Source organism: Schistosoma haematobium, chromosome 1, assembly GCF_000699445.3.
Source record: "Schistosoma haematobium chromosome 1, whole genome shotgun sequence".
In the NCBI taxonomy this organism is placed as follows: Eukaryota; Metazoa; Platyhelminthes; class Trematoda; order Strigeidida; family Schistosomatidae; genus Schistosoma; species Schistosoma haematobium.
In genome coordinates this window covers 88,836,820-88,852,289 of record NC_067196.1, presented here as the reverse complement: position 1 = coordinate 88,852,289, position 15,470 = coordinate 88,836,820, and the positions used below count along the sequence as shown (strand labels likewise).

At 36.2% G+C, this 15,470-nt stretch overlaps 1 protein-coding gene across 2 annotated transcripts in view; it reads right to left on the bottom strand.

Annotated features, from left to right (window-relative positions):
- The window catches only part of PDE8A (High affinity cAMP-specific and IBMX-insensitive 3',5'-cyclic phosphodiesterase 8A), a 142,109-nt gene that overhangs the window by 5,761 nt on the left and 120,878 nt on the right, over window positions 1-15,470 (bottom strand). For both annotated transcript variants that reach the window (XM_051209972.1, XM_051209973.1), the window contains 4 exons: window positions 12,798-12,928; window positions 12,115-12,201; window positions 8,775-8,901; window positions 6,520-6,774 (listed from right to left, as the gene is read on the bottom strand). In XM_051209972.1, the coding sequence (XP_051075457.1) occupies window positions 6,520-6,774; window positions 8,775-8,901; window positions 12,115-12,201; window positions 12,798-12,928 (600 nt within the window). The remainder of the gene's footprint in view (window positions 1-6,519; window positions 6,775-8,774; window positions 8,902-12,114; window positions 12,202-12,797; window positions 12,929-15,470) is intronic.

Here is a 15,470-nt window from a genome sequence, read left to right as displayed (position 1 = left end):
AAGTTCATTTGAAAATAACCAAGGGAAGAGAAAGAATAAGAAAAATTGCTGTGTTATCCTAGGCCATATAGAATGACTTAAGGATTATCAAGGTAAATTCAAGGTTATGACAAACTTGTCATTGTACACATAAGGAACAAGGTGTGTGATTATGGAACCAAAAATGTATTAAGACAACAGAATGTATGTTATACGCAAGTGATGTGAGAAGAAATTTCATTCAACTAACTATTGACTACGGTCTGTGTATATTAAGAAAAACAGATGATTTTATATATGAAATGAATCAAAAAATGCCACAGCCTGCATTAAATGAAGATAAATAAGATTAGTAAACAAAATAAAAGAGGGATGTATATGTAATTGAAAGTGTGTGTCCGCCTAGAGTCCCTCTGGGGGCTACTGCCGGTCCCAAGACCGGATAAAGGAGGAGGGTTGGGCATGGGGTTAGCGTCCCCATCCCGTAGAAAACTAACTCGCTAAAAAAACGCTAACCAGAAAAAATTATTCAAACCTTTTAAACTCTGCCCTGGGAGTCAGAAGGTCTTCATTTAGAAGAATTATGACGCCTCATGATGAAAGCTGAATTCCTTCGAAAGTTACGAGGCCGATGCCCCTTCTGACAACCAGAGCGACCATTTATTTAGGTACATGGAATGTTCGTACAATGTGGGATACCGGAAGAGCCTTTCAAATTGCTGCAGAAATGAGAAGATACAACCTAGAGGTACTTGGGATCAGTGAAACACATTGGACACAAGTTGGACAACAACGACTAACTTCAAGAGAGCTTCTGTTATACTCCGGCCATGAAGAAGAAAATGCCCCACATACACAAGGAGTTGCATTGATGCTGTCCAAACAAGCACAAAATGCGCTTATAGGATGGGAATCTCATGGACCAAAGATCATCAAAGCCTCCTTCGAAACAAAGAAAAGGGCATTTCAATGAACATCATCCAATGCTATGCGCCTACCAACGACTACAATGAAGACGCTAAAGATCAATTCTACAATAGGCTGCAGTCAATAGTCGAGAAGTGCCCAACAAAGGACCTGACCATTATGATGGGAGATTTCAACGCCAAGGTTGGAACGGACAACACTGGATATGAAGACATCATGGGACGACACGGACTGGGAGAAAGAAACGAAAATGGTGAGAGATTTGCAAATCTATGTGCCTTCAATAAGCTGGTCATAGGCGGCAGCATATTCCCACATAAACGCATACACAAAACCACATGGACTTCACCGGATCACTATACACAAAACCAAATCGACCATATTTGCATCAACAAAACGTTCAGGAGGACTATAGAGGACGTGAGAACCAAGAGAGGAGCTGATATATCATCAGATCATCACTTGCTGGTCGCCAAGATGAAATTGAAACTCAAGAAACACTGGACAACGGGGTGGACAATATCACAAAAGTTCAATACAGCCTTTCTTCAGGATACTAACAAACTCAACAAATTCAAGATAGTCCTCAGCAATAAGTTCCAGGCCTTTCATGATCTACTCAATTGAGAGGGAACTACTGTGGAGAGCAACTGGAAGGGGATCAACGAGGCAATCACTTCAACATGTCATGAGGTCCTGGGTCATAAGAAGCACCATCACAAGGAATGGATCACTGTTGATACACTGGATAAGATTCAAGAAAGGAGGAACAAGAAGGCAGCGATCAATACCAGTCGAACAAGAGCAGAAAAAGCCAAGGCACAAGCTGAATACACAGAAGTAAACAAACAAGTGAAGAGGAGCATCAGAACCGACAAACGTAAATATGTGGAAGATTTAGCAACAACCGTGGAAAAGGCTGCAAGAGAAGGAAACATAAGACAACTGCATGACACAACAAAGAAACTCTCTGGAAATCACCGTAAACCAGAACGACCAGTAAAAAGCAAGGAAGGCAAAGTGATTACCAGCATTGACGAACAACGAAACAGGTGGGTAGAACACTCCAAAAAACACTTGAATCAATCAGCTCCACTGAACCCACCCAATATCGAAGTAGCACCCACGGACCTCCCAATCAATGTTGGCCCACCAACAATTGAAGAAATCAGCATGGCCATCAGACAAATCAAGAGTGGCAAAGCAGCAGGACCGGACAACATCCCAGCAGAGGCACTAAAAGCAGACGTAGCGGCAACTGCAAGGATACTCCACATTCTCTTCAATAAGATTTGGGATGAGGAACAAGTACCAACAGACTGGAAAGAAGGACTTCTGATCAAAATACCGAAGAAAGGCGATCTCAGCAAGTGTGATAACTACAGGGGCATCACTCTTCTCTCAATACCGGGAAAAGTCTTCAACAGGGTATTATTAAACAGGATGAAGGACTGCGTAGACGCCCAACTTCGTAACCAACAGGAAGGATTCCGTAAGGATAGATCGTGTACAGACCAAATCGTAACTCTATGGATCAGTGTGGAACAATCAATTGAATGGAATTCATCACTCTACATCAACTTCATTGACTGCGAAGAGGCATTTGATAGCGTGGACAGAACAACACTATGGAAACTTCTTCGATACTACGGCGTGCCTCAGAAGATAGTCAATATCATACAGAGTTCATATGATGGATTACACTGCAAAATTGTGCATTGAGGACAGTAGACAAAGTCGTTCGAAGTGAAGACCGCTGTTAGGCAAGGTTGCTTAATCTCGCTCTTTCTCTTTCTCCTGGTGATCGACTGGATTATGAAGACGTCAACATCTGAATAGAAGCACGGCATACAATGAGCATCTAGGATGCAGTTAGACGATCTAGACTTCACAGATGATCTGGCCCTTCTATCCCAAACGCAACAACAAATGCATGAGAAGACGAATAGTGTGGTAGCAGTCTCAGCAGCAATAGGTCTCAATATACACAAAGGGAAAAGCAAGATTCTCCGATACAGCACAGAATGCACCAATCCAATCACAATTGACGGAGAAGATTTGGAAGATGTAAAAACCTTTACGTATTCGGGCAGCATCATTGACGAACAGGGTGGATCTGATGCAGATGTGAAGGCGCGGATCGGCAAAGCAAGAGCAGCATATTTACAACTGAGGAACATCTGGAACTCAAAGCAACTATCAACCAACACCAAAATCAGGATTTTCAATACAAATGTCAAGACAGTTCTATTGTATGGGGCAGAAACCTGGAGAACTACGAAAGCCATCATCCAGAAAATACAGGTGTTTATTAACAACTGTCTATGCAAAATACTTCAGATCCATTGACCGGACACTATTAACAACAACGTACTGTGGGAGAGAAAAAACCAGATGCCAGTGGAGGAAGAAATCAGGGAGACTTGCTGGAAGTGTATAGGACACACATTGAGGAAAGCACCCAAATGCGTTACAAGACAAGCCCTCACATGGAATCCTGAAGGTCAAAGGAAAGGAGGAAGACCAAAGAACACATTACGCCGAGAAATGGAGATAGACATGAGAAAAATGAACAAGAATTAGATGGAACTAGAAAAGAAGGCCCAGGACAGAGTGGGTTGGAGAATGCTGGTCAGCGGCCTATGCTCCATTGGGAGTAACAGGCGTAAGTAAGTAAGTAAGTAAGTTATTTTAATGTCCCCGTCAATTGTATAACACATTCAGATAAGATAACGGATTTGAATCATTGAACAATTAGTTACTATGGCATAGATATATCAAATTGCAAAAAAGGAGATCAGGTTTACTTATTAATTATTAGTTTCCATCTCTCCTATTAATATAGTTTAAAGTAGCCCATATATGTAGGGCTTCGACTGTTAGTCGTTCTTTGTAAGAATTAAATCCTTTTTGAATGATTCTCGTGCCATTGAAATCAATTGTATGACCCGATTCAATCGAGTTTTATGCTGTCACTGATCTGTTCTCAAGCTTTTTTTTACATCAATTGATGATTTAGGAATGTGCTTTAAGCACAGTATGTGTTCCTTCACCCTCACATTCAGTTGCCTTGATGTTTCACCTACATACGTTGCATTACAGTCATTACATTTGATTTCATAAACACAATTCTGTTGATCATCCTTGTGTATTGGATCTTTGATTCTTACTAGTTTTGATCTTAGAGTATTATCTGTTCGAAAGAATACTCTTATATTTTGACGAGTTAAAATCCTTCTGATATCTTCTGAGATACCTTTACGATATGGGATCACTACTGTGTTCATCCAATCTTGCTTAACTCTTTTTTCAAAAATATCATTCCGTTCTTCATTCTTAATTATTCTTTTAATAAAACCTTTCGGATAATTATTCATTAATAGAGTGGATACAACTAAATTCATTTCCATTTTTATATCATTTTGTTCAGTGACAAGTTTTTTGACTCTGGTGATCAAATTTTTGGCCATTGTCACTTTGGTCGAGTGTCGATACACAGACTTAAAATCTAAAAATTTCCCTGAATATGTAGGCTTTCGGAATATATTAATTTTTAAACAATCATTATCCTTCCTTTCAATCAGGCAGTCTAGAAAAGGTAATCTGCATTCAGGCGATTCCAACTCTTTCGTAAACTTGGTTTTGTCATCTAAGCTGTCGTTGTTTGATTATATTTTTCTTGAGAAAGCTTGGACCAGATTGCCAAGCGAAACGTTGGATTTACTTCAAATTCGCTTGCTGAGATTTTACAAATATATATTATTCCTCTTTAATGACTCACATTAACTCGGCGCCCAAATATTGTGAAACTATTCATTCAAATTTAGACGAAAGTTCTTATTGAATATAATCACAGTTTAAGAAAGTATTGATTAGTGTAACCATTTAGGTGAACTAAGAATATCGTACAAATCATCAAATCTAAGACTGTATCCTCACTTAGATACAAGCATTGAGGAGCTACAATAGGACAAAACGGTCATCTATTGCTTTTAGGTTTTCCATAGTGGTCTAGCTTCAATTGACTGATGATCTCAACTATTGTAATTGGTCATTTACCTTTAACCTTATTTGATTAATCAACTTATCACATTAAATTTAAACTTGTTACATTGATTTCATCTTAATGTAATGCATATACACTGGTGAAGAGACATGTACTTAAATGAAATTGATGTTCAGTTGTTCTTTAGTTTTGGATGGTTCTACAAGTGACATGAATTTCTTGATAGAAACGATTTTTCATTCAGTATGTTTTAGTTCTTTTTAAAAAGAACATATAGAAAATAGCTATTACTTTTGTTATATCCGAGTGAAGATTAAATCACGAGTAACTTCTGCTGAGACATAGATTAATTGACTAATATTATCTATACATTCTTATGGTATAACTATTCAACAAGTAGATTATGTATATTTATATTCCTCTTATCATGAGCTTTATTTTGACCTATAATTTATTAATGTACGATTTACTGTTCTTAAGCTATGTTCAGTTTATTGGCTACTGCCTCCCATCTTCACAGTCACCTTTTGGCTTTATTGTGTATGAATGTTATTTCCTATTTTATGGTGCGTTGTGGTCTGTTTGGTTGATATATAAACCCAGTATGTCTGAAATGAACGATTCGATTCGATTCGCATAGTGGAAGCTGGTATTGGTGTTCTGGATTCAAGTGGACGGGCTAGGCGGACATACGGCCAATGAGGACGTTAGGCTGCCCATACCGGTTGAACCTCATTGGTTCTGGCACAGTGCTAAGATTGTATAAGTCGTATTTTGATTGGTGGATAAATCACGTGATAAAAAGCCGGACATAAAGTCATAACAACTTTGTGTTATAGGTTTCCATATTGTTATTGAATAAACTATTAAAGACCTAAATAGTTCGATAAATTATTTTTTTTTAATGAAACTTATAATACTGTGAGATACTACATGACTGGTATCTTAGTAACATAAATGAGTCTAGTTGTTAGCTCACATCAATTGAATCTGAATGAAGGTTTGCTTTTTATTATGATATCACAGAAACTATATGGAAAAATGCCAATAAAGACAAAATGATTTATGAAGCACTACTAAGACATTTGTTTGACATATCATAAAAAGTTAGTACATCTGTCTGCATCGGAATACCTTAATTTATTGACTGTAGGAGTTCTGTCAAAAAAATATATGAATTCAAACGTCTATTCACCTGTCTTATAGTTGAACCGTGGAAGAAATCATGATATAAATTTTTGTTTAGTAGACAAAAAGGAAACAAAGTTCAGCAAAGATGGATGGTGGCTTGCAGTGGAATCCACAACGAGCGTTTCGACCTATTTGGGACTAGTCAGCTGGATGTACCTGCATCACCAAGTTGATGTTTACTCCTGTACTCGAACCCAGTAGCGTTCGCTTCAAACACCATCGCGTTATCCACTTAACTACTGAGTGCTAATAGCCACCTGCTTGTGAAATGGGGTGCTTAAAAAGCTTATGACTTAAGGCTATATCGAGGCAATACGCACAGGATGCACATATACTAACATGAGACTGATGGGAACGTACAAGTAAAATAACATCAAGTGAATGAAAACAAATTTCAGTTTAAAAAATTTACTAACTTGACAAAAGTATTCTTCCGCTATTCTTGTTGCCCATTCTTTACATATAGATAATGGTCTTGTAGGATTATTAACATCGGAACATTTAATAATTAAACGTTTAATTAATGTTCTATTTTCTGCAGTTGATAAGTTTTCTAGTGTACTAGATATACGTTCTTGTCCAGGGCTTGGTGAAGTAGAATGAGACATTGTCATTCCCATAGAACACGATTCCATAGAACTCATACTACCGACAGATGAACGATCATGGTGCTATATTGAAACAAAATAATAAAATGTTTTGCGATCAGTGTATTATATGGAACTGACATACATATTTATGTTACAGAATTAGTTTGAAGAGAGATAACATTGAGTTAAAATACTTTAATGAAGTAGAAATGTAAGATGCTCTGTAGTACTACATCAATTGATCAATTCTGATTTAATGGTATTGTGGTGTGTGCTACTTATATTGACATAAGTAGTATATGATATTAGTCGTGAACAGAAGATCTGGCAGCAGAGAGACAAGAGGATCGAACAGTAACGAATAGAAACAGAATGCAATTTGTATGAAAATGCATGAACAATGAAGTCTGAATCATTTTGAGACAATTGATGGACATTTTGCAAATTAGGCATTGACTATTTGATTGTTAGATTTTATTAACAGGTCCTGTAATTTTGTGTTGAATACATTCGATTGTCCCCACTTGTGTTCTGTTCATTACAGTATGACTCAGGTGTAATGTAATCACAGTCTAAGTATATCAATGTAACGTATTCTACCTCTAAGACTGACTATTTTGACGGTTGTCATCATATTTCTATATATATTTAAAAAAAACGTTTACTTGCTAATCTTATGATCACTCATGATCTTTATAATAATAATGATCAAAAACGTTACTGATTTGAAAATTACTTATGATAAACTTAACTCACATTTAGGCTATAAGGCAAACTTCTAAACAAAGATGGACAGCGGCTATCAGTGGAATACAGGACGCACATTTCATCCAATTTGGGACTCGTCAGTTGGATGTAACTGCATCTCAGAGTTGATGTTCACTTTGGAACTCAAACCCATCTTTGCTTAGAATGCATGTAAATTAAGGCAATATCAAAGAAATGCACACATGATACACATATGCCAATAAGAGACTGATCAATTTCAGCCGTAAACTTCACCCTATGACTCAGTAGTTAGGTGGATAACGCTATAGCATTTGAGGCGAACGGTACTGGGTTCGAGTCCCAGAGTGAGCATAAACTCTATGATGCAGGTACATTCAGCTGACGAGTCCCAAATAGGAAAAAACGGGGGTCGTGGATTCCACTGCAAGCCACCTTCCATCTTTGTTAATAATGCTTGTGAATTAAGGCAATATCCAGTCAATCCGCATAGGATGTAAATATGCCAACATGAGACTAACCGACTGCAGTTTTAAACATCAACGGGAAGATTCAAGTAAAGAATACCAAGTGAATATAAGACAATCTGTTTTTAATATTGATTTGTTCATACAATCAACCATCTAATGCAATACTTTCACTATTGACTAGTTTCAAAATTAATGATTGAGATAATTAACCTGATGTAATAGAACAACCTCTGGGAAAATTAATAACCCCTTGATCAACTATATAAGTTTAAATTTCAACTAATCCGAATACAATCAAGGAGTAAAATTCATTTAAACTAACTTAATAAATAATAATTAGGAGAGACGGGTTTTGTGGATATTATAGTAATTTAATAGTCGGATTCACGAGTCAATTGAAGTTAGACCATCATAAAAAACCTGAAAGCATTGGATGGCCGTTACATCCTAGTATGGGACTCCTCAGCAGCACGCATCCACGATCCCGCCTCGTCAGATTCGAACCCATGATCTATCAGTCTCGCGCGCAAACGCTTAACCAATAGACCACTCAGCCCTCCGGCATACAACCGCATTAATGTCTAACTTCAACTAATTCACGAAATTGAGCAACACATACATCGTTGTTTTAAGTGAATTACTATCTTATAATAGACCCAGTTGAACTCCACTAGTCACTGCTTCTCACTAGAACTCCAGGAAATAACTCTTGGAGACAGTCACTAGTGAACATATAATGATTATAATCAGAGACGGGTTTTGAAATCTAACTTCAATTGACTCATGAATTCAATTATTATATCATCAGAAAAATGAAAAATTGAAGTTTATCTTCAAAATGAATTATCATCCAAAAACAATATTATATAGACAATAATCACTTACACGATTCTTTGCAAGCATTGGTTTACTTAATGTGTTTACAAATTTTGTAACAATATCAAAATGTCGTACCATTTCAGTAGATAATACCATATCAACAATATAGCTACGTATTGTACGATATTCTTCACTGTATAATGAATGAAGATTAAAAAAAACATAATCATCCAAATGAAACACTAATCATAACAATAATAAAACTTACTCACTTACGCCTGTTACTCCTCACGAAGGAACATAAGCCGCTCACCAGCATTCTCCATTCAATCCTGTCCCGTGCAATCCTTTCCAGCTATTTCCAGTTGTTATTCATTCTTTTCATATGTGATTCCATTTCTCGACGTAATGTGTTCTTTGGCCTACCGCTTTTCCGCTTAACTTCAGGATTCCAAGTTAGGGCTTACCTCATGATGTAGTTTGATGATTTGCGTAATGTATGTCCTATCCATTTCCTTCTTCTCTTCCTAATTTCCTCTTTAGCTAAGAGCTGGTTTGTTCTCGTCCACAAAAGGCTGTTGCTGATGATATCCAGCAGATGGGTGTTGAGTATATTACGTAAACAGCTATTTATAAATACTTGTACCTTTTTGATGATGGTTGTAGTAGTTCTCCAAGTTTCAGCTCTGTACAGTAGAACTGACTGTCTTGACGTTCTTATTGAAGATTCTCACTTTGATATTGGTTGAAAGTTGTTTTGAATTCCATATGTTCTTCAATTGTAGGAATGTGACCCTTGCTTTGAGAATCTTTGACTTTACGTTTGCATCTGATCCTCCTTGTTCATCGATGATGCTTCCCAGGTATGTGAAGGATTCTACATCTTCCAGAGTTTCGCCATCAAGAGTGATTGGATTGCTGTTCTTCGTTTTAATAATAATAATAATAATAATAACTAACAACAAAACTCATAATGATGGATTATGTCACTGGATAAATATCAGAGAGGGTTTTTACGAAGAGATTTTTCAAATTTAATAATTGAATTCATGAGTCAATTGAATTTAGACAATCATAGAAAACCTAGAGACTGATAGGTCCTGAGTTCGAATCTCGTGGGATGGGATCGTGCATGAACATTCCTGAGGAGTCTTATACTAGGATAAATATCAGTTGGTTAAAAAACAATTAAAAACCAATAGTAGACTGAAAAAGGTTCTGATCCTATTTTGTTTATTATCGAGAATGCTCACTCATAAAGCCATCGGATGTTATGAGGTACCTTTGGATTAATGGATTGTTTTTTCCCCAATATTGATATATTCGACTTCAGTTTGTTTATAGTATGGTGTGAAAACTACACAATCACATCGAAGAATAAGTGATTTTCACTTGAAATGACTTAGTGAAATCATTCATCATTTCTATTTATTAAGTCTTGATGGATTACATAATCCATTCAGCTAAATACGAATTATACATAACCTTTCTGAAGTAGAAACGTTTTAAGAAGCGTCTATTACAGTGTAAATAAAATAGATCTTTCGTATGGATGATATGATAGTGTAGGTGTTTAAATATCGTATAAATTAAATAGGCTAGCAGTTATCATAATCCATCTGTCTATGTGAACTCAAAACAACTTTCAACCAATATCAATGTGAGAATCTTCAATACGAACGTCAAGGCAGTTCTACTGTACAAGTACTATAAATATTACAAGTATTTATAAAAACGTTGTCTACGCAAGATACTCAACATCCATCGGCCGGATACTGTCAGTAACAGCCTTCTGTGGGAGAGAACAAACCAGCTCTTAGCTAAAGAGGAAATTAGGAAGAGAAGAAGGAAATGGATAGGACATACATTACGCAAATCATCAAACTACATCATGAGGCAAGCCCTAACTTGGAATCCTGAAGTTAAGCGGAAAAGCGGTAGGCCAAAGAACACATTACGTCGAGAAATGGAATCACATATGAAAAGAATGAATAACAACTGGAAATAGCTGGAAAGGATTGCACGGGACAGGATTGAATGGAGAATGCTGGTGAGCGGCTTATGCTCCTTTGTGAGGAGTAACAGGCGTAAGTAAGTAAGTAACTATCTGTCTATATGATACATCAACAGATCATGTACTTATGTATGATACTTTACAAACATTGTCGTAACATTTTGGAACTTCCGTCATTAGGATCGACTTGATTATTACAAATGATGTGATGTTGGTCGGACACTCAAACCTACTCCATCTGTCATGTAGTAATTATCGTCCTAGCCAGTGATCATGAACTGTTGTAATATGTTTCATTTTCCCTTAGTTATTTTTAACTAATTACGAAGAAATCGCTCAGTTTTGTGTTAATAGTGGCTTAGTTATGTACAAACTATGATTTCTGGTTTATGATGTGGTATGGTCTGATAGTGTATATCACTCTTGCGAGTGTTTAAGATGTAAGACATAGAAGGATAATATTAGAGATCTGCTTGTTAACTTCGTCCTCTGATTGGACACTGGGATTGGAAGTGTTCGTGGGCTAATAAGCGTTAAGGTTTGGGTCAGTTTTTCATATTGATTGGGTGGTTCGTCTAGAGTAGGTCATTGATTCTGATTATACATATAAGTCAATATTCACAAAATAACTGCATAAGCAACAGGAATTTCTCATGATATAGGTAGTTTTGAACGGAGAACTTTATTCTGTAATCAAAGCAAAACGTTGAATAAGTGAGCTTTTGTTACTGTCAAAATAGATTGAAACGGTAATTATTCCTCTACGATTTTGGTGCTGTATCCACCTCTAATTTGGAATTACCGCATAACAATTACCGTGAATGGATACTTGTCATCCACCGACTCAGTATGATGTTGCGGCGTTTTCTCTAATACTCTTGGTGTTTCGGAAATAAGAATATTTTGTAAGGTAGAATGAGATCTTCCTAACGTTCATTGGAACGGTGAGTTTGATGCATGTGTAGCGTGATGTCGATGTCGAAATTGACTATGAACGCCACTACAAGGAAACGTGTACCAAACAAATCAGAAGGCGAAGGTTGAACGTAACCAGATTTATTTCGTTGGCGATCTCGTGGTATCGAACGAATACCAAGATCGTGCCAAGAAATGGTACAAGCGAAAGCAGGAGAATGGAGTACGTGAGAACAAAGACAAAAACCGCGGAACAACAATGATGGAAGGTAATGGAAGCACAAAATGGCTGTAATTAGCCCAGTTAAACAAAAGCACATTAAAACAAGCACTGGTACAGTTGGTTATAATAATAATTGTTTTCATTAAACCAGTTGTGTTCTCGTGATAAAAGTGAGTCACTACACATGAATGGTCAACTTATAGAAAATGTGAGTGTATGAAATACACCACAAGATTTTTAAAGACGTCACTTACCGTGTCAAATTCTGAAAAATATTGATGTCAGGTGATCGGAGGGTTAATTCAAATGAAACAGCCGCATGATGACTTTCTAATACAGCACTTGAATAAAAAAAACAATAAAAGAATACAAATATATTGACTGAATAATTCCAGCTTAACATTTTAGATTCACTAAATAAGCATTAAAATACATGTTTAAGAAAGCCTAGTTATTGCTTTATAAAAGTGTACCAAAAAACAGAAAGACGAATATAAGCACGGATGTGTAGTGGCTAACTTTTGGATCCAGGATACGCACTTCGTCCCATTTGGGACTCATCAGTTGGATGTGAACAATAACTCTAGGTCCCAGGCATGTCCAACTTGAAGAAGTCAAATTCTACTAAAAATCATTCATATCCACCTTAGCCATTAAGTATTTATTAATTTTGAATTACATGCATTATGTGATCTTGTCCAACTATCGAAATCCGGACAAGTAAAGTATGTTTTTAATTACAGCTTACTTAAACTACATAACTAAGGTTGAATATGTCATTTAGTCAATTTCTAGATTAACTGGAACGACAGCTGCATAGGTATTCTGGATGATATTGAACCAATATTCATCAAAAATTACTCAATCGTAAGTCAAATCATTTCATAGTCAAACGATAATAAATAAGTTACACAGTAAATTTCACTTCAGCACTTACATATCATTGTATAGAATAGCTAATGGATCATTACTATTCACAAGAAATGGATTTGTTTTCCCCGGGTGGTCTACATCATGTACTATCGCGGCTAAAAGTGTAGCAACTTCATCGATATTTGTGCAAATTGACTGGAATTAAATAATAAGCAACAAGAATCGAGATAGTTATTTAAGAATGTATATGAAAAAGCAAGTCTAATAAGTAGATTTTTATTAGCAATGACTTTAAATCATATTCTTTTGTTGTGTCAGATAGTTGATAGTGCCAACTAATTATTCAATGAATTGCACTAAAACCATTCTTGACGAAGTTAAGTCCAAATAGCGAACGATTGAACAACAATGATCAATGTCACATTGAGAGACTTTAAAGGTAAACTCCTCATCAACAGTGCGATTATCGACCGACATTTAAATTACGTGGTTGACGCTTAACATTTTGAACATCGATTGTTTTACAACTATAAATTGAGTCAATTCGAGATATTTTGACTTCATATTCTAATTACACTAATGGGTAACTGTCTCACACTCGACTTGGTTAAACTTCACCTATCAGGGTTTTATGCTAGAATTCCAAGACTTATCTCATGGAATCAGAATACAGTGAACATACAATTACTTAAACATTACAGGTTTGTGAATATTATTCACTTTCATGATTTATGTATCAATTTGACTAGCAAATCAACATATGCTCACTAGTGACTGGTTTGAAGAGGTATTTCCTGGAGTTCTAGTGAGAAGCAGTGAATAGTAGAGTTCAACTGGGTCTGTTATGAGATAGTAGTTCACTTGAAACAACGGTGTATGTGTTGCTCAATTTCGTGGATTATTTGAAGTTAGACATTAATACTGTGGGATACCGGAGGGCTGAGTGATCTATTGGTTAAGTGTTTGCGCGCGAGACTGATAGATCATGGGTTCGAATCCCGAGAGGCGGGATCGTGGATGCGTGCTGCTGAGGAGTCCTATGCTGGGACGAAACGGCCGTTCAGGGCTTCCACGTTTTCCATGGTGGTCTAGCTTCAACTGACTGATGGTTTCTACTAATGTTTAAAATGTCAACCATTGGAACTCTTGATATCCTTTATTTCATCTTGTATAAAGTTGTAGGTGTGCAATGCTGCAAAGCCATATAAGATAAGGAATACAGCTGTCTAGTGCTTACAGGATTATATATTCCGGTTATTAAACTAGATACTTGTATTAAAACAGTTGATATTGACGACAAAATGTTCAGTTATCATATTTTCATCCAAACTAATAAATTACCACTGGGTTATAGACATTGAATCTTCATATATTGTTGCTCACATTAAAATGATCTTTAACTTCATTATGTACTGGAAACAGTTTTCTTTTCATAAATTCCTCATGAACACAAAGACGTGGATTGTTAACTCGAATTCTTATAGCTTTTCCTATGTGTAAGAGACGAGATTGAACACCATATGGAAACCTATTATGAATACGACAACTAACTTTAAATGACTTGTTTCTGTCCACTAAATGACCGCTATCGATCAAGTGTGATAGAACCGAGCTACGTATTGTCTTGACATTACCTTTTCCTAACGACGAAGGGAGATGTTCATTAACTCTTTGATTCAGTAGCCTGGTAGTGCGCCCAATATAACTTTCTCCAAAGGAGCAGCTGAATTCGTAGATTCACATGTATCTACACCTTGATTAGTTTAATAATTTCATATATGCATATAAATATTACTGTATATTCAAGTAAAGCTTGATGAGGATCTAATCGAAAACAATATTGTTCGCTTATATCTATGTTGTTCTAAAGTTAAATCGTTATGGGAATTAGAAACGAAGCAGTATAAGGGAATATCAACATCTCGCTAGGTTTGTACCATAGTTAGTTTTTTTTATAAATCCAAAAATGTCAAATAATGTTGAAACAATACAGTCTCTCCTTCCTAAATATTGATTAGTTCACTGAAGTTCGTTGAAATTTCGTAGTTAATGGCATGTACAAAATCTTTGTTATCTGAAAAGATATTTATGAAAGATCTAGTGCACATGAAATGGTGAAGTAAAGCCATCCCTCTTTTCGAAATGTTTAATTGTACGACTACGTAAGTTTCAGTTCGAATGACACAATACTTCCAAAATATTAGCAAAAAAACAACTCTCATTATTGATAACATATTATGCGGATACAGTTTCAGGTACAAGAAACTTGTACTGTCAGTTACTATGTTAAGCCAGTACAACGTATTCTAGCTTCTGGACAGGCCAACTTATCCATTCTTCTTGAGTCACGTTTTATACTTCTTCATTATTTACTTATCCACCCTGACTGCTTTTATATGAGCGTATGTCTATGTACATCTTATTCCATTCATCACATATCTGTAACTTATTTTTGTGTGACTATAAGTGGTAATTAACGCTTCATTAAACGGAGTTGGCTCATGCACGTTCTCTACCGTGAGTCCTTTCACTTTGTTCTTCTGACTATCCGCCCGGATCAATGATTGTACAAAATATACATATCCGAGATCCATTCTCGTATTCAACTTAGTTAATTCCATTATTCAGTAACGCGAGTTAATTCAACAATTCTATACAAGGATAGCCAGGATGTATATTTCAATAACAATCATTCATACAATCTAATTGGAGTCAGATCTCAGGCCACTAAAAACGT